This window comes from Akebia trifoliata, chromosome 5 (assembly GCF_017979445.1).
Source record: "Akebia trifoliata isolate Shusen 1 chromosome 5, ASM1797944v1, whole genome shotgun sequence".
Taxonomy (NCBI): domain Eukaryota; kingdom Viridiplantae; phylum Streptophyta; class Magnoliopsida; order Ranunculales; family Lardizabalaceae; genus Akebia; species Akebia trifoliata.
Window position 1 is genome coordinate 31915751 of NC_141379.1, and position 25665 is coordinate 31941415.

At 34.9% G+C, this 25665-nt stretch overlaps 1 protein-coding gene across 6 annotated transcripts; it reads right to left on the reverse strand.

Moving 5' to 3' along the window:
• Nucleotides 1-673: 673 nt before the first annotated feature.
• Nucleotides 674-25118, reverse strand: LOC147402237 (kinase superfamily protein). 6 transcript variants are annotated; one of them, XM_086443835.1, is made up of 21 exons: nucleotides 24717-25115; nucleotides 22029-22284; nucleotides 20220-20325; nucleotides 19982-20123; nucleotides 19501-19771; nucleotides 18716-19083; nucleotides 15376-15449; nucleotides 13550-13703; nucleotides 13026-13215; nucleotides 12450-12690; nucleotides 10343-10837; nucleotides 8824-8881; nucleotides 8195-8282; nucleotides 7002-7076; nucleotides 4964-5047; nucleotides 4600-4743; nucleotides 3336-3417; nucleotides 1869-1951; nucleotides 1696-1750; nucleotides 1220-1326; nucleotides 674-1096 (listed from the first exon to the last, which is right to left on the reverse strand). In XM_086443835.1, the coding sequence occupies exons 1-20, from the start codon at nucleotides 24991-24993 to the stop codon at nucleotides 1261-1263; spliced, it is 3309 nt and encodes a 1102-aa protein (XP_086299961.1). In that variant the 5' UTR covers nucleotides 24994-25115; the 3' UTR covers nucleotides 674-1096; nucleotides 1220-1260. The 6 variants fall into 6 exon arrangements, 4 of the variants coding, with proteins under 4 accessions (XP_086299961.1, XP_086299959.1, XP_086299962.1 ...); XM_086443833.1 differs by having other exon boundaries at nucleotides 674-1326; XM_086443836.1 differs by lacking the exon at nucleotides 22029-22284 and having other exon boundaries at nucleotides 674-1326; nucleotides 24717-24852.
• Nucleotides 25119-25665: the final 547 nt, after the last annotated feature.

Genomic DNA, 25665 nt, shown 5'->3' on the forward strand with positions numbered 1-25665 from the left:
TGAGAGCCGAAAAATCAAGGGTTTTCTACCAAGGGTTACTACAAGATAGAATAGATCAAATAATTTACCATAGGGCTTGAAACTTGATGGTATGAGATGACGGAATTAAATAGAAAAATTGAGGTTTTTTTGTTTTGTTTTGTTTTTTTTTTTTGTTTTTTTGTTCTTGTGGCTAGAGGTGGAATAAGTGAGCTTATACGAAAAATAATTTACTATTCATAAAATATGGGTAAGAGTAGGGGTTTTGCTAGTATGTTTGCTAATATTGAACCCTAAAATGGTTTGATCCAGATTCTAGAACCCTGTTCTTACTCATTTTCTGATTCTAGAATCAGATTCTATGTTTGATTTGAATTATAAAAGCAATTATCCCATTATTAGAATCAGAAATCCGCTAAAATCAGAAATGAAACAGACCCATTTCTTGTGTTTTGGACTCAGGTATATAATTTTTCATATCACGAAGGTAAGAAAGGAAATTATGATTCTAGATTCTGTAATTAGTTTTGAAAAATAAGATGGACAAACAAGATTTGGAAATCAATTTACATAATCTGATTTTGACAATCCACAATTAGAATCTAGAATCAGAATCTAATCTGAACCAAATGCCCCTTCCACCTAAAAACCAACATAAATCAACCCTATCACAACAAAATGGATTAAATAAAAATAAAAAATAAAAACTCAGCATTTGCTATTACAAACATAGATGAGTAGAAAGGGATAATACAGAAAATTTTGTATTACTTGTAAGAATTAAAGAAACAAAACCTTAGGATAGGAAGAAGTTATCCTTCCTCTGTACAAATCTATGGGTCCCATCAAGAATATTTAGTATTTACTGAACCATTCAGACTTTTCTCTTCCATGGTTCAAAGGAGAACAATAGGTTGGATTACAGAAATGGGTCAACCTCGGGTAAAAAATTTGTGGGACCTGACAAATTGTAGCACTCCATCACCTATGCCCTTGTCGAAGGAGGGAGAAATGTCTCTAGACCCGACGTAAAATATTTTACATATGGTATTTTTTTGTTGTAAATGTAATACCTTGCAGAACATGAAGATTAGCTTCAGGGATGTAAGGAAATGAACTGCAAATGATTTAAAAGCCCATGGAATGAATGGAGATACCAAGTTTCTATGTTCAAGTGGTAATATAAGAGAAAAATATTGTACTATTATAAAGTTACGCCGAAGAAAGAATAGGAGAGTACCATTTTAAGCGATGGAAAATTAGCAAGTGTTATCCACATGGTCATGTCTGAGGAGTAGTTTGAAAATAAGGATGCTTCAAAGCCTCATCAACACTCAACCGATCCTCCTGTAATTCAAATGTACTTTAAATCCAAGAGTGATATATATGATAATCAATGAGTTTAGGTAAAAAAATTACATTAAATTAAATAAAATAAAGACAATCTTAGAGAGGGCTACTGAAATTCTAATTTCTGAAGAAAGTGGCAATCCACCTGTCACACTGATGATCCTACAAGAACCTTCATACTAGTCCTTGAATGCTAAAATGATGATCCCTGATCTATCATATAAGATTCCATTTCAACCCTAAGTTACAGAAGAAAGAACCCATAAAAAAGACCATCTCTTTATCTCTAATTTTTTTCTACTATAAGCCAATCTAAACGTGCTCCAATATGATTAAAATATAAAAAATTTCAGTGGCAAGACTTACTGGATCCCATCGTAACAGCTGGCGCACCAACCGCAAAGCCCAAATATTTGGAAACCTGAAAATATTGACAAAAGCTTTACAGTAAGTAGCATAATAACATTTGGTGACATTGTAAAGTAAATATATTGTGGCTTAATTGAGGGGAAAAAAGAGCATTGGCATCCACAACTAACCCTAATTTTAGAGGATCTCTACTCTTCACTTGATTTGAAAAGGACTCTTCAGAGCATTTCCAGGATGCTGGCCAAACTCCATTCTTGATTCCAAGAGATGAACTGTTAGTATACATGCATGATATTTGTATATGCATACAAGGATGACAAGCTTATTTTATTTTTACTTTTTTTCATGAGCAAGGATGCATGCCCTCAAGGTAGTCTCAGTAAGATATAACTTGCTGTTAAAAAAACAGGATGACAGGCCCAAGGTTTGAATCTTTGAAGTTTTAATGAGATATAACTTGTTGTAAGGAAAAAAAGGGTATGAAACCACCATCCTACACTCCAATTTCTAAAATATGATATGTGAATCCAAGTGTAATGCATGGATTAAAGGTAAATGTCTTCGTATCCATTAAGGTTCGTCTGAAACGGGCCGTTTCACCCTTAGCCCTTACTTAGCTAGATGAAGACCAGTTATTTAAGGACATAAGCATGGTATACTACTACATTTGATTTGGATGAAATCCAATCAGATGCAAATTTCCTATCGATCCCAGTCAAAAAGAAACAATTTGAGTGGAAGGTATGCAATTTTTTATTTTTTAAAAATCTTTTTTATGTTATTTCGTACTGTACAATTTCGAACTAACAGTGCTCCCGGGGAGAACACCATCTATGTTGGTCAGCCAATTGTGATGCTTAACAACTTCACGACTCAAGCTCAGGGATCCCCATGGGGTGGCCTGTAGGAATGGGGATGGTGAAATTCTTGAGGTGATATGGTCCACTAGGCATTGTGGATTCAAATGAAGCAGAGATCAAAGCTCTATTACATTTTTTAAATAATTTTCAAAGAAATTCTAGGGACCTTATATTATCATCATCATCAGACTCATCCCAAAATTAGGGGTTCCCCTTTCGAAAAAAAAAAAACTAAATCAATGCCTCTTGTTAATTCAAGTGTCAAATCTGTCCTCACTATCTCAACCCTCATCCGTTTTGGTCTTCCTCTCGCTTTTTAAAAGGTTTAATTTGCACCTTCCTTCTATTTGGGCTGTTACAAGTCTTCAATATGATCAAAACATCTCAAAACACTTACCCTTAGTTTATCACTTACCAAGGCTACCCCTAAATTCTATGGGAAACATCATCCTAAATTTCTCCATCACTAGGATAATAAAACCAAGAAAACAAAACTGGCTCTGGCTTATTTTCTGACAATCAAATTCACAAGACCATTTTCTCTTTTTGTGTCCTTAAGAAAGTTGCACTCCATGTACCGTGTCTTGGTATGCTTTGCAAATTTGCAGTCTTTTGCAATGATTTTTGGATGTTGAAGTTCTGAGTGCATTCCTTAAGAGAATGGGCATGCAAATTGTCAACAGGGAAAGCAAGCACTAGAAGAAAATTTGTAGTGTTTTACACCAATTTGCAGCCATAACAAGCAAAGAGTATAAATGGAAAAGATGGTAGACTCACACAATCCTTCATATCCCGACTCCGATGACATTTTGTCGAACTCCCAGGGATCAAGATGCACATCTCCATGAATGATCTAAATCTGACACCACGATAAATGAAAATTACATTTTACCCACAAAACTTACTTAAATGAAAACATATAAATGACATTCTCTTTTCATAGAGTAAAACTATTATTTTACATGAAGCAAAGATGATCGTGTGAGGAACCAAAACACAACAATACAGATTAGGCATAGCTGGTCGATCATATAATCCACACTGTCCACATCATGATATCCTCAAGACTGAATAGTAAGAAACAAGTATAAATGTCGGAGTGTGAACAAGAATTTCCACAGAAAAAAGACCTTGGTTTTATTAACTTTTAAATGGCATGAGAGCAATAATTTAACAACTTGATAGGATAATGTTATAGGATAGCTTAATTGGAACTTCTGACATAACAATAGGGGAAAAAAAGTGGACAAAGGCAAGGACCACAATGTTTTCAAACAAGGTAATACTAAGTTCATAACTCCAATATTTCAATTGCAATTAATTGCATTGTTGAATGTAGAGACCATAATCTTATTGATGTAAATCGTTCAAGGACAAGTGTAAGCATCAGGCATGAACAATAAAAGAAGATGGCACGGCCATGCTGACATGTCCACACGGTTGATCTTATAAAGTACCTTCCAGGTTTGCTTTGTTTGAAGGTACCCATTATGGTCAAGAAGCTTTGGGCAGTTATAGAAAGTGTAAAAAGGGATTTGTAGCACATCTATTTCCTCAATGCACCCAATGCTCTTCTTACCTATCAATTAAATAGAAATAGTCTACTACCAATGTAATACAGTGAACATTTAAGAGGTCGCAATGCCAGGCATCTCTCAGGTACATGTCAATCCCTCCAATATGGGCTTAGGTCTGCCAATGAAAGCCTAAAGCTTTATAATGGTGGAGACCAATAACTCCTGGGAAAAGGAGTGATTAAGTGCAGGTTGAAGGCTCAAAAAGATTGAGAGGAAGGCCAAAAATGTAAGAACTTTTGTAAGACGTATGCAAGTCAAATGTGTTCATTTCACCAGTGTCGATGTATTTAACACCTTTAGCCTTATCTGATGGTTGTCTTTTCTGTGAATATTCCAGGATATTTATATGAAAAACGCTTGACCATCACATCTAATTCATGCTCACTCTTGGAAGGAAAAAAAGAAGAGAGAGCCTATAAATCAATAAATGTCTATTCACGTAACTTCATAAAGGTAGGACTCACTTATATGCAAGCTCCTTCGTGGCTTCACTCCAACCCTCAAGATGCTGATCTAAAAGAGCACGGGTTCGAGAATTTAATTGGAAAACATGGGGTGATCCTATGATCAACTCTAACATCACAACACCCACACTCCACATATCATACCTGTCAAAGAAAATAAATACTGGCTGTTCAAAAATAAAGTCCATCCAACATAAAGCAATGTGTTTGAACAAATATAGAGTTCTAGATGACGATAAAAATTTTGCAGTTCAGAGTTAAGAAAATGATAAGAGTAAATATTAAATTCTTGAAAAAAAAAAGAAGAGATAAATTGAGTCAATTATTGACTTTTCCACAATTCTATTAAAGGAACTTGACATACTTCAAATTCTTGCTAGTTAGCCCCTCAAACCATGTGGAATTCAGAAAGGCTTCTGGAGGAGTATACTCATACGTCTGTTCAGATCTGAAAGACAATAAATAAATAAATAAATAGTAAAACGACACGAGGAAATATAGTGAAAATCCATAAAAAGAACAGGTTGATATAATTTAATTAATTAATTTTTAGTTCAGTCATATCTTTGAAGGAAAAGAGCTCTGTGTTCAAGACATCATCCTCTTGGTTTTATCTTTGTTGTTGTTTTGGGGTAAAGTCTTTTAGGAATTTGGAGGGGTTTTCTTTAAAGATTTTCTAGTAAGATGGGATAGTGTTTGTAGTTTGACAGCTGCTTAGTTGGTAAGCTATTTTTCCCTTTCTTCGGTCTTTTTCATTGTAATCTTTAGTTTCTTTTGGGTTGGTCACCTCAGCCACCCTCAATAAAATCTTTGCTCATCAAAAAAAAAAAAAAAGAATTGTAGTTCAGTTAAATCAAATTATGAAATTATAAAAGCAACATGAGTCGAAAGACAGAACAGAAAGCAGGGAGAGGATTCAAATTCTCGAAAAGAGTTTCTAGGGGAGAATAAGTTAAACTAAAATTAGTAAATGTATCCCTTGCCAATTCCCTTGGGTTTAAGAAATAATTGATGTGAAGAGTGGCACCACTTGTTTGGTGAATCTTGAAGATTCACGGTTGACTAAGTGAAGTTAGTCTAAAATATTTCAATGCATCTTACTGCTCAGAACAGAACCTTCAAAACTGATGAGAAGAGTTCAAAAATAATTCGATCTTGATTTTTTTTCTATGTTTGTTGCTTTTAACTTTTAAGAGGTTCTTAAAAGGAAAAAATAAACACTCCAATAAAGGTTTTCAAGTCAAAAAAAGAGCATGCATGGGAAAAAAGCTAGATCAAAGACTCCTTTGATTGTGTATTTTAATGATGTTAAATATGAAAATTAGAATATTCCAATAAGGCAAAGTTGAAGCAACTAGAGGAGGTCAGGCATTTAAACAAAATCAAATGTGGACTTCCAACATAAATTTATCTTTAGCTGGGAGTTCTCCAATGATCTCGTAGCTGCATTCTATGATAAATTATTCTTTACTAGTGGGCCCATCAACATTGACTAGGGGAAGAATTGGTCATGGCATAGTTGTAAAAAAAATAAAAAATTGATCTTGAAAAAAACAGATAAAAAAAATTGCATCTTGAAATTAGATGGAAGGGTGGAAAAGACTTAGATCCAGTATAGTTGAGTTCGAAATGGATGTACAAAGATATTGGATGAGGTTCACCATTTGTTTATCACCTATTATCATAGAACTCTAGCATGTAAAATAAGGATGAACAAGGATTTTGGACAGGGTTCACCAACATGATAGTCTCATCATCAAGTTTTTCACTATTAATATGTAGACTTCCAGCAAAAAACTAGTTTTAGTTGGGAATTCTTGTGCTATCACCTTAAATGTTCAATGACCATACGGGATTCTCCTCAGCATTAGACCCTTTGACATCACTGCAAGGGAAGAGAAATCCTACCCAATATAGACAAAATGATGAACTTTTTGATACAGTGTTGGGTATAACCATGAAAATGAGATTGAAAAATAATATTTATTATACATAAAAGGAGCTTCATATTGAGTCCATTGATGTTATTAAAGATATGTATGCTGAAGTAGTAACTAGTGTTAGAACAATTGGTGGTAAGACAAGCATGGTCGCAATTAAAAAGGATTGCACCAAGGACATGTACTAAGCGTGTGCTTTTTGTACCAATTATGGATGGATTAATTGCCATAATCCCAGGAAAACTATTTTGGTGTATGTTATTTGTACATATTGTGTTAGTGGTTGAAAACTAGATGACTACAAAAACTTTCAAGACCTATAATCAATGTGTGGTCTTCGACTATGTACAAGCCTCTGAAAACGTTTGCACGTACTCATCCATCAAAAGCGTTTCTTGACATATAAAAGAATCTATATGACTAGTACAAATATTATTTCTCATTCGTGAAAATGACTCATACCTAGAGGGTCCATTCGACCCATAGAGATGCTTGATAGTGAACTCATCAATTGCACTACCAAAGTCAATAATACGCCTGAAAAATAGGAGAGAAATGATTTAATCATCGTCTTGTCTAACAAAGAAATTATAGTAGCATATGCATTTGGAAATCTACCTTTCATCTGCATGTACTATTATCATTTTTAATGCTTAATTATTTCTTTCTATAACTCTTCGAGTAGATGTAACCATAGAAGCATTGTCAAACTACTCAATACTATAATAGCAAACCCAAGGTAACCTGGGAAAAACATAGATGCCTTGCTTGTTTATGTTGCAGACAGACTACTATATAATTATATAATATCATGCAATTCATGCAAAACCATAATTATCGAGGTGTGACCCTACAGAAAACCAAATAACAATGAGGTATTCCCAATCTTGTAAATGACGATAATTCGTGCTTCAATGTTCTCACACTGTCGGGGAAGCTAGTCACTTAGAAGGACCGCATTAGACAGTTACACCCGTCAAAGATAATTATGGACAACCAAACCAACTCCCATGGAGGGGCAAATTTTATCACAATTATCCTCAACACCATTGAGATCACGAAGATAGAAAAACTGATGGAACCAAACACATAACAACTTGATACACTTGCAAGTGCATAATGAAACACGCATAAATATATTGCCAAAGGATGCATAATTCTTCATTAATATTTGACTATCATGATATTTATATCAGAAATTAAACTACCACCAAAGGGATAGACATAAGAACAAAAATAAAATAAAAATTAGCAGCATAACATTGGCAATTTATTTGTAGTTTACAGTGATGAAATGAAAACTTAGATCTTTCTCTTATGTTTCAACTTCACAAATATAAAACGGGAGAACCATAAAACACAATCAAAATACACAAAAACCAACATCAGGCTGGGATAACTGGGTTATCAATCACCCAGAATTATTTAGCCTTGAAAGGAATCCCTTTCTAATTCACATGGGATTCCACGTGCCCCATGACACACGGGTCAAAGCATAAGCCTACTGATGGCTCAGGCTGAGATAACTAACCCATGGGAGCAAATATGTGGAAAATAAAGCCTAGTTTATGAGGTCGGTTCATTTGGGACAACCTTAAACAAAGAAACAGCAAGAGGAGAGTAGCCTAAAAGAAAGAAATTATAGAGCTGAGTACATTTTGGTGTTATAGCGCTTATCTCCTATTGAACTTCCTTTCGAGCATCTTCCAGTGTTTTCATCTTCAAAGCATATTACCATGTTCTCTGCCAGACAAGACATATAAAGTAATTCTTTAACATAACTTTTGAATGTCTAAATTATCATTTATAAAATCTTTATAAACAAAAAAAGCTCTTCATAAGTGCATATGTAATTTATGCATATACACATGCAAACATAATTGCATAGATACATATAAATGTCTGTTTATTCAAAGCAACAACAGGAGCATTGTGTTTCAACGAGCAATACTCTTGAACTCTAAATACTTTCCAAGTAATCAGATCTTCAGACTGAATTGGTATTATAATGCCAAATACGCCACAATTTCAAATGTCTGTTAATTTAAAGAGTTCCCTTTTTTCTCTACTTAGACAATGAATAATGATGGTCATTGGGTTGCACCAGACAATTATTTGACTGGTCAGCTTCGTCCAATTATCAGAGCTCATGATAGGCTACAAATAATTGGGTCTTGAACAAAGAAGGCAAGCCAAAGAATATCCTTAGCAGCATCACTAGCTTTTTCTTATAAATATTTATGGTAGAACAGCTTTAACACAAAATAAAGTCCATTGTCCTCACCAGGTTTAATATCCCTGTGGGTGATATTGCGATCATGACAGGACTTGAGCGCCATCAACTAAACAAAGGAAAAAAAAAAAGAATTGATAAGCTATATCACTATAAAACAGTAAACCAGTAGAAATGAAAAAACTGACTGAGAAAGCAATAATTAACCTAGAAACAAATTCAAAGACTTTAATAGTGTAGAAACAGATCTAAATGTCTTTGAACATCAGTTCAACATCAACCACTTTAAACCCCACTAACAAGCATATTTTGATGAGGGATTTAGAATCTGAATATTGAGCTTAAATGTTACAGGGATTAAGTTAAAACTTTTGACATTATTATACCTTGATTAGTAAATCACTGAAATTTAGTAGTCTCATTTTGATTTTTTATTTATTTATCAAAAAAAAAAGTCACATTTTGAATAAGATTTCAAACTAAAAATGATTAATACCCAAAATCTTCTTCTTTGCTTACCCCTTCCTTCATCTTTCTTCCAAATTGTATTCAGGAAAATCCAGTTGCCTCTTTTGTCTCACAAAGTTATCTCGATCAAAAAAGCAGATTATTATGTTTCATTTATAGTTTCAGCCAAGTCAACCAAGACCACCGCTTGTTTCAAGTCCATGAAGGCAGCTTGACAACTTTCTGACAAATGCCAAGGTCGGAATAAGTCGGTCAAGGCAGCAGCACGGTGTGATTGGCTAGGGAGAAATATCCGATAAAAAATAGTTGACCAGGCCAAGAAAGGCCCTGTCCACGTAACCACCAGTGCACTTGATTTAGTCAGTCATATGACCAACATAAAATTAGGGTTTGATTATGATTTTAGATGATCTATGTGACGTTTTCAATAGTTAATGCAATATTTCAGTTGTGTCACAGTCAAATCTTTCTGATTTTTTCAGAATACTAAATTGTTCCTTTTAGTGACTACAGATATTTATTCCTTTTTCTTTCTTTTCGATGCATGTCATTGCTGACAGTCTTATGTAACAAGGACACTCCATTTTCTAAGTATTTTTCATCACCGAATCATACCCACTTGTCAGACAGACTTTACCACAAGTAAAATTAATCATTTATTCAAATATTTAATTTTTCAGCTTAAGTTTTGTATTTTCTTCAAAGTTGAAGAACACAAAAACAAAAGAAAAAAGAATAAATATTCCTAGAAACAATGAATGTGTACTCCTACATGACACCATTAGAGATGATAATAAAGACTGCTGTGATTATTACTAGCAATTTTGTAACTTTCTATTACAGCAAACTCCATCAACTAGCAATACCAGATGCCAGAGATGTATGGTCAACCATCAGTAAAATTACATGCCTTTCATGCAGCCGAGGAATGATGCATCCATGCATGAAACAGGTATGCTTGGAAGTCCTTGTGTATATGCATCACATTCAATGCTAAGTTACTCAAACAATCAATCCATAAAAGCTAACATTTTCAAAAGGGCCCAAAGCTATCCAAATGATTCCTATTAAATTGAAGGGGACAATTCTGATCCAGACATACCAACTGCCATATAAGGTTGCGCATTTCCTCTTTCCCTGATTCTGTTGTCCTCAACCAATGCCACCATGTAGATGGATGCAGTACCTGAACATTGTTTACTTGTTCATCCTTTTCTTTGTCTGTTTCTTCAGTTGTATACATCAGCTTCGACAGGGACACGCCTTCATTTCGAAATACAAGCCATATTTCCTTTGATCGAGATTCAAATGACTCAACGTATCTAGCAATATGTTTCAAACCTTCTTCGAAGACAGCGCTATGCGTCCTAAATGAACCTGGGAATATGTTTTCTTGATTCCACATGTCTCCTATCTCATTTTCAATCGCTTTGTTTGCTTCTAAAAGCTTTTGGTTATCATATTGTGCTTCTTTCGAAAATGAATATGACAATCCTTCTGACAGCAAACCTCCAAGAGACACAGAGGCATTTAAGAAAACCTCCCCAAAATACTTCTCCCGTAATCCACTTAAGTAAACAGCAGTTCCTCTCTCCACCTGTTTCAAATTCATTATTGCAATAAGATTTCATGGATTAAAAGTCAATTTAGAAACAGAAGTACTCTTATTCTAAACGAACAGCCTCTCTTAAACCTGACTCAAGATTCAATAGCTAGTAAAACACCAATGTGTAGCATACTCCTTATGCTTTCATGAAGCATAATAAATTAATCAACCATTAAAAGTCAAACAAGAATCTGGAAAAAATATCATAATTAAAAGTAAAAAAACATAAAAACAGTTTTTCCAATCAACTTACCTGCTACATAAGTTGCAAGGTGCAAGGCACAAATATAATAAATAGATTGCAGACCAATAGAACAAAATCAACTAAAAGCATCTTTCTTAAGGTAAAACCCGTAGAATGATAGATTGCAAATGCCAAAATCACAGTAAACAAATGTTACTGCAATTAAACCACTAATAGTTGTTTTCAACAATAGTTACGTGAAGCAGAAGAAAGTCAGGAAGTTTAAAGCTTACATAGTAGAGGCTTCATTTCTTATGATGAAAAATATGCTTACACCAGGAATAGAAGCACAAAGAACATTACATGTATGTCCATCTAAATCGGTGGCTTCATTGAATACATTTTTATTATATAAAATTAAAAAAAAAATTTAAAAAGGCAAAAGCAGGCTGCACTGTCAATGCAAAGTAGCAACCTTCTTGCCATGTTTAGATGGGGTTGTTTCCCTATGAGCCTGATTTGGCAAATCCAGATAGCCCTTGTAATAAAGAATCAACTGAATTGGTCCCACGGTGAGTTCCCTTGTAACACACCCATAACCATACCATACATACCACATATTGAACTTTTCCTGATCATTTTTACTAAGTATGATGCATTAAGAATTAGCCAAAAAGGCTATATTTCCCCAAGAACAGAGTAAGTTAGATCTACAGTAAATACAAGGAAACTGGACAAGGAAAAAGAGCTGTCCAATTACAATGTCTCACCCCTAAATACCAAACTTGAAATAAAAGACCTTTTTAAACTCCAAAAATGAGGTGGACCACCAATAGATCAGCACACCCCTGTATCAGGTCAGTGATGGTGCCAGCTTGCTAAGTTTATTAAAGTCTGTGAGCACCGATTACCATGACTAGGATTCCAAACCCGCCTTCAACTTTCGGGCTAGGAAAATCTGCATTCAGTGTGAAAGGCATCGAAATGAACCTCCTCTAGTGCATTTAGTCCAAACACGAGTAGGACTACTTGCAGATTGAGTGCGAGTGAGGTAGTGGGCGTCAAAATGTCGGGTAGTGGGGGTGATAGGAAGCATTTACATTATAATCAACTAATATGCTTCCCTATTTAATATAATATTAGAAACCAAAACCTTTCTAGTTATAATGATAAAAATTCAACTTTTATAATAATGATAATCTAAAAAATAATAGAAGTGTAAGCAATACAAAATTACTTAACAATGGTTGTCAAGAAAGCACCAGAGCAACGGTTGTCAAGAAGTCCGAAGTGATGTAGGCTCGAAAGCACTCAGATTATTTGAAACTCAAAAATGTTTCTCTTTCACTTAATAGAATACGGAATATAGATCTACTTACCAAATATCGAAAAATAAGATGAGAGATCTTAATGACTGACCATTATACGCTTCAAAATGAAAAAATCGGCATCGTCGGGACCAGTATGACAGTGATGACTGGACGAATTAGTTTGAGAACTTGTGTTATTCCCATTCACGTCAAGATGAAAGTTATTAACTGAACAAGTTTTGTTTGGGTGGATCAAATTCAAAACATCGCCATCTTGAGAACGATTCCAGTGAAAAGCCAACCAAACTTCACCATATGATCCACGACCAAACCTTCTCTTTAATACATACCTATCAACAAGAATTTTAGTCTTCAGAAATTGTTACAAGAAAAACAGAAGAAAACATAACATTTCATGAAAATTACAATACAAAAATAACATTTCTAATTATCAATCTCTAGAATAAAGTTTGACATTTAAAGCTAAGAACTAACATAAAGATGTTACATCCAATATCAACAATCAAACCCAACTATGGTTTGATATCAAAAACATGCTTTTATTAAGTTATGGTTTATAGAAATGTTAAGATGATGTCTCCATAAGAACAATGGAATAAATTTTTGATGTATAATGTCTTAAGAAAGTTAACGCAATTGAGAGCTACAAACTGAAGAATCTTACCTCGAGGCATGTGTGTCATATCCAAATAACCCAGAAGAATTTGAACCACTGTCAGGGAAAGGAATTGATTCAAGTAATGCAAGAAATCTAGCAAAACCTTCGGGATTTACACATTGGCCCTTATCTCCTTCAATATCCACCCCAAAGTGCAAGCACGAATTTTGGTCACTATAAAAATTTAAAGGACCACCTGAAAACAATAGATAGAACATTTACAATGCCTCCATGTAGATGAATACAAGTTCATGACAAAAATCACAATACAGACATTTGGTATTTGAAAGACGGGTTATGGAACCATCAAGCAATATCTATCACTCGCTTTTTTTTTTGGTTGCAATTGCAAGGAAAAATCTAAAAATTAAGAATATTATCCATTGAAAATGCATCTATCATGCATACAGAAATTTCCAGCCATAAACAAGGAATCAATAAGAGTAGTGTAACAATAAAGAACTGATTTCCATACAACAATAAAAATGGATTTTAGAGAGTAAAGTAATAACAGATGCAACAATACTTACTGTGGTGGTGCCCAAGGGCTCCAGGTAAAGCCTGTGGTCGATCATATACTTCATCTTCCCAGTCATCATTTTGTGCTCCAAACATATAGTCCATGTTTTCATTAAGGTTTTTATATAAATAGAAAAATCCAAATCTTCCATGTGCTCCTTCAACCTGAAGTGAGATTCAAGCAACAAAACATCGTAAAACATGAAACATCCGCACAATAAATTTGGGGAAAATATTTCAAAAGTTAAGCATGAGATATCCTTTCTTTTAGCAGTCGCAAGAATACAGTTACCTATCAGTGTTAATACCCCAAGGTATAATTCTAATGAATTTGAAACCCAAAAACAACATTTCAGGGTGGCATGGTAATTAGTTTTTTTTTTTTCGATAGATCAAGCAGATATGAACAAACTTCCAGTAACAAAAGACTTGGCTTTGTACAGAGTGGAATGGAGGAACCGGATTCATTTAGCCGACCCCGGATCTTTAAGAATTAAGAAGGTGCTGGCTAGCTTAGTTGGTAAAGTCTATGGGTAATGATACCATAGACCTGGGTTCGATTCCCACCATCATCAAGTTACTGATCTCATTAAAAACAGGGTTTATCAATAAAAAATAAATCTTTAAGAATTAGGTTGATTTTTAGAAGCTCTAAATAAGCTATTAACTAAGAAACCAACTTGTTAACAGTTTCCACAGTTTTTATTATGAAACAAGAAAAGCCCTTTTCTCATTTCCAATCACAATTACTTTTGAAGTAATGGACATAAAAATAAGAAAAAAGTCAAGCCTAAAATTTCTAGAAAAAAGTGCATTTATGGATCTCCCAGATAATCAGGTATTGGTATTGAGCAATAAGCCTGTGAAAGTGGTGGAAAATAAGCTTCTAAATAATGCTACAGTCATCCTCATAACCAGCCAAACATACTCTGGCAAAAGCAAGCAAGAAGTCAGATACAGTCTCTACTGTCAAGAAATAACAAAGAAAATTTCCTTTTTCAGATAAGTGATAATTAATTTCTACATCATGCAATGAAATTTCCAGTTTTTCCTTTCATCAGAAGGATTTTCTCAAACATAAATTAAGGAATACCATGTTATCAAAGCAGCAGGATGCATGAGGGTCCTTTGGTTGAGGGAGAACTAATGGAGAGGTTCAAATGAAAGTACGAAACCCATCTCAATAGTAATGCCAACACAAGGAGACTACCAAATGAAAATGGTCTACCCCTATGTTACTTCGTTTGTCGGTTGGCTTGGGTCGAATTCCAGTTCGCGGTTTGCTACTCTAAAATGAACCTGGTTCGTTGAGGTAGTTTCATAGAGGCATTTAGGTCATTTATGTTAGTCTCCGAGAAGAAGACCAGGTAATGTCATCCATTTGAAAACACGGGTATCTCTAATATTGACCAACGTGGAGGGGCAGAATATTTTCCAAAAGATGGGGTATCACTAATATTGACCAAAAGACAGGGTACATGGGTTCACTGTTTTCCAAGAACCCAGTACAAACCCAACAGCTAATAAGTTTGCTTCATACTGGTTCTCGGTTCGGCATAGTACGAACGAATCCGGTAACATTGGTCTACTAAATCATGAAATACTAGGAGATGAATCCATAGAGTACAAGAGATGGGACCCGATGGTATACACTAAGTGATAACAAAAGCTAGATAGACATAGACTTGCACAATTCCTCTCAACAGAAAAATGAAAATTGTAAACTAAGCTCAAGCAAACTCTGAAACTAAATCATCCAAGTTTGGAAAACAAGAAAATCACATGGAAGTCAACAGACAGACAGAAAGAGCTAGCAGTGCTTGCATTTCAGCCTTACCAATAACCTGTTGAAATTGGCCATTACTTGAGAAGCATACTCTATTGGTACAAGGCCAGAAGTGATAACATTAGCTGAGAAGAGTCATAAAATATGATCAAGTCAGTGAAAACATCTGATCAAAGTAAGCATGAGATGACAGGAAAATATGATTCAGATAGGAAAATAAAACTGGTACAGATCTTTGGTGGGTAAGCTGGGATTCAATCCCTAACCTCAACGTAAAGGGTACCATAAAATAGGACATATATTTCAGGAAATGTTTGGGTTAAAAATAGAAACATAATGCAATGCAAAACCAATTTCATATTCAATAATGGGATTATTAAACAGTATTACATCTGAAGCAAGGTTGTCAAAGCAAAAACGCCGTGTGTTTTACCCATGTAAGCGCCAAATGTAAGAACAAGTGAAAGATGTTTTTTATTCCTTAGTAACTAACATTAAGACACAAGTAATATTTTTATTAGGCTGGGTTAGCCTAAAAATGAAGAGCTAGGAAAACTTTTTCTGGTAACAGAATTTTTTTTTCAAAAAATAAAAGGTTTCCTCAATTTGGTCAAAGATAATCCTTGTATTTTCTTTTACCTCCAACCTGAACCATTACTGTTTTGCAGGTTTAGATATTTGAAACGAGATTTGATATAAAATGGATCAGATTCAGAGCTAGGAAATAATGGAGATCGAGTTGCTGTTTCCAAGTCTTCTCAAGAACCATTGCAAGGAATTGGCGGTCCGATGACTAGGGCAAGGACAAAGCGGATGGAAGAGGCATTGCAAGGCTTGATTGTGGAAGTCCAATACAAAGAGGCCATTCTAGAAGATTCTAAGGCTAACTTCGGAGATATCAAAGTTTCATCAAGGATGGTCAACTACCTTTTTATGCAAGAGATCAATTTGAATACAAGGGTTAATTGGGAATTTTTATGTTCTAATTGTCTTTAGTTTGAATTCTTTATTTCCTAAGGACTAATTAGACTTTCTTTATTTTTCCAATGACTAATTAGAATTAATCTTGATCTAATTTGTCTATAAAAGGACACCTCATTTTGTAATTGAAACACAATTGATAATTTACATCTTATGAGATTTTGAAGTTTATTCAAAGAAATTTGAGTTTTGTTTCATGTTTTCTTTATGGGTTCTTTATGAGTTTTCATTCGAGTTCTTGAAGAAAAGACATGACTCTTCGACTTATCAAGGAAGTGATCAATCCTTGTGGTGTCATTAGATTGAGGTTTCAAGGACTTAGTTTCCTTGGGGTTTTAGTCCGATCAACATTTTAATTTGTTTTAAAACAATCTAGAATATTCAAAGCCTTCGAATAAAAGGGTTCCTAGAAGAGATCATCAAGAGAAGGTCTTAGTCCAAGAAGGTTCACATCATTTGGTATCAGAGCACCAAGATTGCTGGAAATTAGATCATTATTGAAGGAATCCTTCGAAGATTTGGTTCGGGCGACATTGGATTGGAGAACAAGACGGGTAGATCTTGCTCCCCAACCATAGATTCCCACCAATTCACAACCAAACATTGCTGGAAAATCAGGTTTTCTTTTCTTTTTTTGTTTTAGATTTCAAAATTCTTGCACATGCTTGATTGAAAAGAAACATTCTTTGTTGTTGTGTTCATCACCAATGACGTTGCTATGTTTTCACCATTGTTGCTTGCTGTATTATTATTTTTTTTAATAACGAACATTATTTAAATCATCCTTTGCTGCCATTTTTTTTTTGTTTTTTTTGTTTTTTTGTTTTTTTTTGTTTTGTTTGTTTGTGTTTATCGTTGGGTTTTCATTTGATCTAACTTTGCTGTATTGAGAACAACGTTGTAGTATTAGAATCGCTGTTCGTTCATGATCTTTAACATCGAACAAAACATCTATTGAATTGCTGATCACAACGATTATCTGCAAGGTTTTATCATATACATAGTCATTTCTTGCTGCAACCAATAGAATATACATAGTTGTTGTGTTTTCCACCATCTAGACGTTTGTTCTTGCTGGAAATTTTTGAATAAAATGTTTATTTCATTGTTGATCTTTCATTGAAAATAGAATCTGGCACTAATTACATTGCATGTTTTTCTTCAAAAGAAAAAGAACCCCCACCTTCTCCTTGAAATTTGGTATTTCCCAGCTACTTCTTGATTTAAAAATAAATAAATAAATAAAAATTGTGCAAGCTACCTTCTAGTGGGAGATCCATCAGAATATGCCCAAAAACAAATTCCCCAAATTCTCAAATACTTCTGGTCACCCTACTTCCCACCTTTCTTTTATGAGATCTAATCACATCGGATTCTGCACATGCCCTCAAGCTCCTATTTGTAGGCCTGTACACACCTGTAAGTATCCAAGAAAAGCACTACCCCACTTAAATGCAAGATATCAAAGTGAAGAAAGCTCCAACAAAACACGTCCTCAACCTGGCTAATATCTTATCCCAAATAATTACTACCCACACGAACTGATCTTGAAGCTTGAAGTCGAAACCTACATCTCTAATTTACAAACATTCTTAATAATGGTGTTATCCATGTTGTCCATTTTTTTTCACCTTCAGAACACTCTCCAACCATGCATGAAGAAGAAGATCAATGATATCCAGCCACCATCATCCACGGTGCCGACAACTCTGTATTAACCCATTAGAAAATTCCATATGTTGATATGAGTTCAAATCCCTTAACACCCTTCTGCTACTTCAAAGCCTAATCTGCACTTATCTATGTTTCGGGTTTGGACTTCAAGAATCTCCCAACAAGGCAGCACCTGACAAGCTCCCCTTCATCATTCAACCCTTATGAGCTTATTCTTCCAAGATTACTCCTTCTAAACAAAGAGTGCTTCCACTAGCACTATGACACATGAATTTGTTTGTAGTCTTGGGTTTCAAGTAACAATAATTGAAAATGAAAGGACCTGAGGGTGAACACTATCTTTCTCCTTCTTTTTTTCTGATAAATGTAATATATACCAGTAGACAGCTAGCTCATATTCTGAACTTTGTAATGGGTCCCCCAGACCCATGCAAACAAATTGTGGTTCTATGAGAAAATCCCCGTCGGTCTAAGATAACAAATATTTCCAGCTCCCAATCTAATATCAACCATTTCCCTAAAATACGTTTTAGTACTAAATAGACTGCAGTTGCACATTAGTTAAAGGTAGCTTTTTGCATGGTATATATCTGAAGGTTGGTTTTCTTCCTCTCCCAGAGGAGTTAAGAAAATATATTTATGAATACTAACATTATGGTACACATTGCCTGACAAAATTTATGACAAAAAATGCCTGTATTTTCTGATTAGAAATTAGTTTAAGGGGAAACATTGCCTGATTTAGTGTAGCTGAACTTCTGCAGTCCAGAAACTGAGGCACTTATGCTTCCCTCTCCATCATATCTCTCCTTTAACAGAGTCCCCAAATAAACAGATGGTCTCAGAGGAACCACTACAGCTGCCATGTTATCCATGCTGCCTTTCTCAAAAGCAGTGTTTACTATGCAATCGGCTAATGAGTACATGCATGAAGAAAAAAGTTTTGACTTTTCGCCACCCTCTGTATGCACATCCCATAATAGATCACAAATGTCCTGTGTAGTCAGCTTTTCAAACACGCCATCAGATGCAGCCACCAGGTAGCTATCATTGGCAGTAAGAGGTAGCCAACCTGTCACCTCAGGTGCAGATATAACACCATAACTGACAATAATCAAGAGTAAAACTGAATGAGAAAAGCTTCATCTCTAGTTCTTGAATGAATTACCGCATACAAAGTACAGAATTGGCAGACCATGAAAGAACAAGTAATTGTAGAAAACTCGCCAAAAGATGATTGGAAAATTTGACCTTCATATGGTCTAATTATTACCACCCTGCGCAACTTAACGTAGCCAAGGGGGTGGGAGGATGTATTAAACCAGAGACGTTCTATACTGACTTCCTACAACACTGCATTCAACGATGCGCTAATGTGGTGAGTGAGCATGGAACCATAGATATTTCACTCATATCTCGAGGAAAGCATCTATGGTTCTGTGACAACTCCACGTCAATGCAGTATTGTAGGAAGTATATTTAGCATTTTTCATAAACTATCCTCCCAGTTTGAGAACACACCTTTTGAAGGACACATCACCAATAGCTCGGGACACAGCTAGCACACCATTTACTCGAGCCACACCAGCCCAATCAACAACAGAACCGCCAGCAGCTTCCACTCGGGCTCTTTCATCATCTCTATCTGGATGGTGATCTCTGGTCAGCTCCTTAACAAAAAAATGCGTCAATCCACCAGAGGAGCCTGCCAACTTCAGGTTGCCATTATCATTTACAAGAGATATACCACCACCATTACGTCTTCTCTGCCTATACAACTTCAATAAAGTTCCTGCAATTCAAAAGAGTTGTTGGACCAATCAATTTTTACCTAAAATGTGCATGAAATACAGTAGAAAAATTGTGCTGGGGCTCAGGTAAGAGCATGCAACAGCATAATTACATTGTTTCGTACACATAAAATACAGAAAGCACAATGGCAGTAAACCATTTTGTTGCAATATGGAATCAGTATCTGCAATTTTTAGCAAAAAATTCTAACCTTTAACCTCCTGAGGAGACTGAAATTTTTCGGAGCATAAAAGAGCCTTTGAGTCTCCAACATTGGCAACTAAAATTTGACCATCTACTATAAGAACAACAGTGGCTGTGGATCCCGAATCAAGATTTTTTCTGAAAGCTTCCTACATGTACTATATGGGTAAAAATCAAAGCAACGGAGGAACAGTAATGGAGAAGACAAGTATACAACAACCAGAAACAACAAAACTGATACTTGCCTTAGAAAATGTAGCATCGATATCATGGATAGCCCTTAACAATGATTCCTTCAAGATTTCTAAGTGAAATGATCCATCGAAGATTTCGGGCAACATCCACTTAGATCTGCAATAGCAATAACAACTGTCTTACCCAAATTTATATATCATTTGCGACAATTAAACCATCCAAAAATGATGAATGAGATAATGTATCCTTTGATGTTTTAAATGTTCAAGATATGTAATTTAGATAATTATCACAACAACAGGGAAAATAAAAAGAGTATGATAAGGAACAACCACATTTGATCCATAATTCTTTAAAAAGCTAATAAGCCCAGTCTAAAAGGTCAACAAGGGTGGACTAAAGGCTAAAGGATGATCTGCATCAAATAATATATTGCAGATTGGTATCTACAGGAGCGAGGGTTCAATGAAAAAAAAAAAAATAGAATCGGAAGCTGTGACTGATGCATGACAAAATTCAGACTGAAGACGGGCTGAAACAGAAAATTAGGGGTTGAAGTATATCTCCTCAATCCATAAAGAAATTTTTTTTTTGCCTCAGTTTTTACACTTCGTTTTTTTCAAAATGTTTCAGGTTCCCATGAACTTCTTTCCCTCGCTCTTGATACAACTGGTCATTTCATCCCATGTCACTGTAATTTCTGCTCGACGTTTCCTTCTTCCTATACTATTTTTTCTACGAAAAACACTATAATATCTTTCCATGTTCCACCACATAATTATTGAGCACTTTTTATTTTTTTTTCCTACCACCTCTTATTGGATTCATGACCTCTAAGATATCTTGTATGGTTAAATTCTCCCTTGCGATCACCTCACAATCTTTGCATATTGAGCGATCATTCTTTGAAGAAATCAATCTGAAACCCACACAAGCATAAAATACATAGATTATATTGAGATTAAGAATATATAGGTGAAAATCATATAATGGTCCGTAAATAGTGGCTGGGAATGAAGTATTTGACAAGTTAGTATTTGCACAAACAAGAGTTGCATGCATCCAACACATCAATATAACATTCGAGTCCAATAGTCAAATTTTTAGAATGAAATATCCTTGTTACATGATGTAAGTGCTACTCAATTTCATTAGTATCATTTAATTTTTTTTAAAAAAACGAAAGGAAAATCTAAAATCTGAATACTTAAAACTCTAAAAGACTGATCTTAATCACAATATCCAAGACAGGTAAAGGATAGGGACTCAACATTTCATGGATCCATATAAGAGCTCTATGAGGACAAAATCAACACAATCTGATGATCTAAAATATAAACCATCCAATACCACTCTACTCCTTTGGACAGTATTTAAAATAAATAAAATAAAATAACTTCTAGCAAATTCCCCAAAGGTCTTGAGATCAGATGGATAAAAATCCATCCAATCATGCCAATATATATATTTTGATAAGTACCAATCATGCTGATATTTCACTACGAGATCTTTCAAGTGGGACTATGAACTGTTGATCCTGACCAGTGTACTGTCTAGATATCATACCTTAAAAGTAAACTTATTGGGCTCAAATCCTCAGATATAAGATGCTCCAGATAATATAAATTGTGAGGTCAACTCAATCACATAGAGAACCCTTGAAGCGTTCTCTTTATTGGATACAATAATCAGGCACACCTGAAATTTTCAAATCTGACTGCATCAATTTTAAGAACGCAAGTCCATTTTTTGTTTTTTGTGACTAAACTTTCCCATTTCTTTATAATATATCTAAAGCCACTCAATAAAACTTCCTCCGCATCCATTTGCATGCATTTACCAAACAAAATAGGACACACCTTCCAAGATCCAGATCGTGATTGTGCGCTTCCTCCGGATTGAATACTTGAAAAATGACATCTAGGTCTCCCTTATGCAGCAACTTTCCTGTGGATTTCTTCAATGCAACAGAATATATCCCATCCAGAAGGAAGTATACATGCAGAAAAAAGTACTCCAACAGAAGCTTTGAAGCCATCTCACTAGCTTCAGCACCATTATGTCCATCAAAAATTGCTATCATTCCAACCTTAACATCCTTGATCCCTGTCCTACCTGCTCCAATATCCAATTTTATATGTTACAAGCCATATCTAGCCGTAGAAGTTGGAAATGAATGTATCTCATAAATAAGGTCCTCTATTTTTTGAACATAACAAAACCACCCTATTTTCTTTTTTTTCCATTTTGGAGGGTTTTGTTTTTCTGATGAGCATATACAAAAAAGATTATAAACGCTTAACCTTTGTTCTGTCAGCTTCAAGATAAAAGTTGTATATATGAGAACTCTCTCCTACAATTTAGACTACCCTAAATAAGTTTTTTATCTTCTTTCTCTGTTTTTATTGTGGTAGGTACACCGAAAGGAGGTTTCAACTTTAGTGATTGTTTTAATTTCCTCTGAAATCAGAATTCAGAGAAAAGAAAAAAAGACAACAACAACAAAAAATCAAAACAAAACAAAAATACACCTTACCCTTCTTTAAAGTATTCAGAAATGAATTTATGTCCTTCAGTCAAACTTGAGAAAGTCGCTATATTGACATTACTAATAAGATGTACACTAAAGCCGTAACCAGTTTAAGAACAGTTGGAGATGAGACGAAAGAGTTTCTTAATACACTGGGTTTGTACTAGGGATTGGCCACTTTCTAAACCACTTATGAAAAGATTATCTACCCAAATTCAAGGAGATGCCCCTTCGAGTATGCTATTTGCAGAGAAGTGCCAACTTAGGTAAGTTGGTAAGACGTGTGGAGTGTTGTTCCCACGTTCTAGATTCAAACCCCCTTGAACCCAACTTCACATTGCTAACCATTGGACCTTCATCTATCAAAGGAAAAGTATGCCATTTGCAAATGATGTAAAGCGAGTAAAATCAAAACTAAAACCATGAAGAGATACATAGGAAACCAAGGGTTCTATGATAAGTAGAACCAATAAAAACATATGAGGTGAAACTTTAGTATTGGCACTCATAGGGAATTAGGGTTGAGATGATAGTTAAAATGGACAGGTAAGAAATATCCAAAACAAGCATTTTGGTTCAATTATCCACATAAATGGAGAGAATTGTAACCATTGTTGCTAGAATTATCTAACAAGTATTATGGATTTTATTCACATGAGTGGGTTGTATGGTAGTCCATGCTTCATTTTGCAATTTTTTGGGAATATGGAAAGAACCAAACAATTGGATTTTTGATGGTGAGGAAGATCAAGATGTTGATCGTCATGATCAAAGCATTGTTCTTTTGTTGGTACTTTGTAGATAAGGATTGCAAAGACAAGGTCTAAAATTTTGACTCAAGACAATGCTTCGACTAGGAAAACATTTCAAGACAATCCAAAACATTATCAATGTCTTGTTTTGTACTCAGCGGAAATTGGAATTTTGCCACTAAAACAAAACTTTGAACCATCTGTGAAGGGTTCTTTTTTCTGAAGTTTTGTTTTAGGTGGGATTTTAGCATTTTGAGGAACTTCTAGTCTTCCGAAATTGAAAATTTTGGTAGTATTCATCCCTTTTCTCCTAATACATAATTTACTTGTAAAAGAAAAAAAAATTGGTGCCTGGTAGCCAAATGGGGATACACTAGTAGAAAATTATGCGATCAATGTGTATCGGAGTATCTTAAAGAGGAAAGTTTTCAAAATAGCATTAGGATCAATGTGTATCGGAGTATCTTAAAGAGGAAAGTTTTCAAAATAGCATTAGGACCGTTCTTCCTTATGGAGTTGGATGCTGGTAGACAAGACTAAGAAAGAAAAAACAAAAACTGTATATGTTTAAGTAAACAAAAACCTTTGATTTTCTTTTTTTTACATATAGGTCTAAGTATGAAAGTGGCATTTAAATCTCAATTTTGTGGTAGAACACGCTTCCACCTAGTTGTGCCATAAATAACATTCCTTTTAAAGAAGTAAGACAGGTACTTAAAGAAGTGATTGTGCTCCGTAAAGGGTAAGTAATGAGCACATAGGAAATGTGAGAAAATCGTTAATTTCCTTTTTTTTGGAGAAATATACGCTCGAAGTTAGACAAAACTATCAAATCCACGACCATATTGTTTTGAATAAAAGAAAATCAAAAAATTTATATCTTAGCGATCCACAGGCCCTTCATCTACTTAGTACCAATTCAATTTTTCTCCAAGATAAAACTTTTATAAATTACAAGCCATCCCTTCTACCATTAATAGTGCTAAAAAATTTAACAAACTGAGTATCTCTCCAAATTTGAAGTAAAAGGGCCAAAAAAGGGGCCCTTGATCTACTTAATGTCAATTCTATTACTTCCAAGATCAAACCTTTACAAATTACAAGCCTCCCTTTTTCCTATAATTTAATTCTAAGTTTATATCACAATTAAAGCTCCTCTTGCAACAAAATTCAAACAAACCCAATTATACTCCAAATTTGAACCAAAATTTGCCCAATAATTTAAAAAATAAATAAATAAATCAAAATAGAAAGATTTGGGTAACCAGGGAACGGGATTCGCAAGTCAAGTGCGCAGAAAGCACGATCCTCGTGATGTTTTCTTCTTCCCTGAAGCATGGCGTACTCACAATTCTCCATTCTCCATCGAAAACCTTCTGTAGAGAGAGCCCAACGAGGGCATTTCGGAGATTGAAAAACCGCGGGAGCACCACCTTCTTTGTAAACCATAAGACATGTTGAGGATTCTCCATGAGAACGAGGAAGCGAAGAGCAGAGAAGATGAAACCCTAGAAATAACAGAAACTTGAATCTTTCAATCATGATTTGAATATTGCGAAGATTGAGAACGAAAAAGATTGTAAAAGAGCGGGGAAATTTAGAGGGGATGTTATTCGTTGGCTCATCATTACTTGATTTGTCGGAGAGGAATTTTTCTTTTTTTTGTGTGGAAATTTATAGTTAGCCCCTTTAGTTTTAACACATATTATGTGAACACCCAATATTTATATCCCACTTTACTGTGTGCATTTCAAAACAATCTAAAATTTCCTAAATTATGCCAGGCACATTTTGCATAAATCTTTGGAGGGCACATTAGGATCCAATTCATCACCTCAACCTGGTGATATTCTCCTAGGTTCAATGGGAAAAACAAGTAAATGTTACAACTGGTGAGAAGCACATGAATGAATTTTCATTCTTCCCTCCCTATGGTGTATGTGCTTTTTCCTGCATGTGTGTTTTTTTTTGGTGGGCTCGTCCCCCTCCTCTCTGGTTAGAAGAGGGAGGGATACGACCCAGGAAACCCCTCCAAACAATATTACCCATCCTTCGTGTTGTAACTGGTACGGGCGTACATTGGATCGAGCCAATTTGAGAATCAAACTGAATCAAAGCATTTCGAATTGTAGTTTAACCTTATTGTTGTAACTGGTACGGGTGCACATTGGATCGGGCCAAATTGAGATTCAAAGTATTTCGAATTGGTTTGAT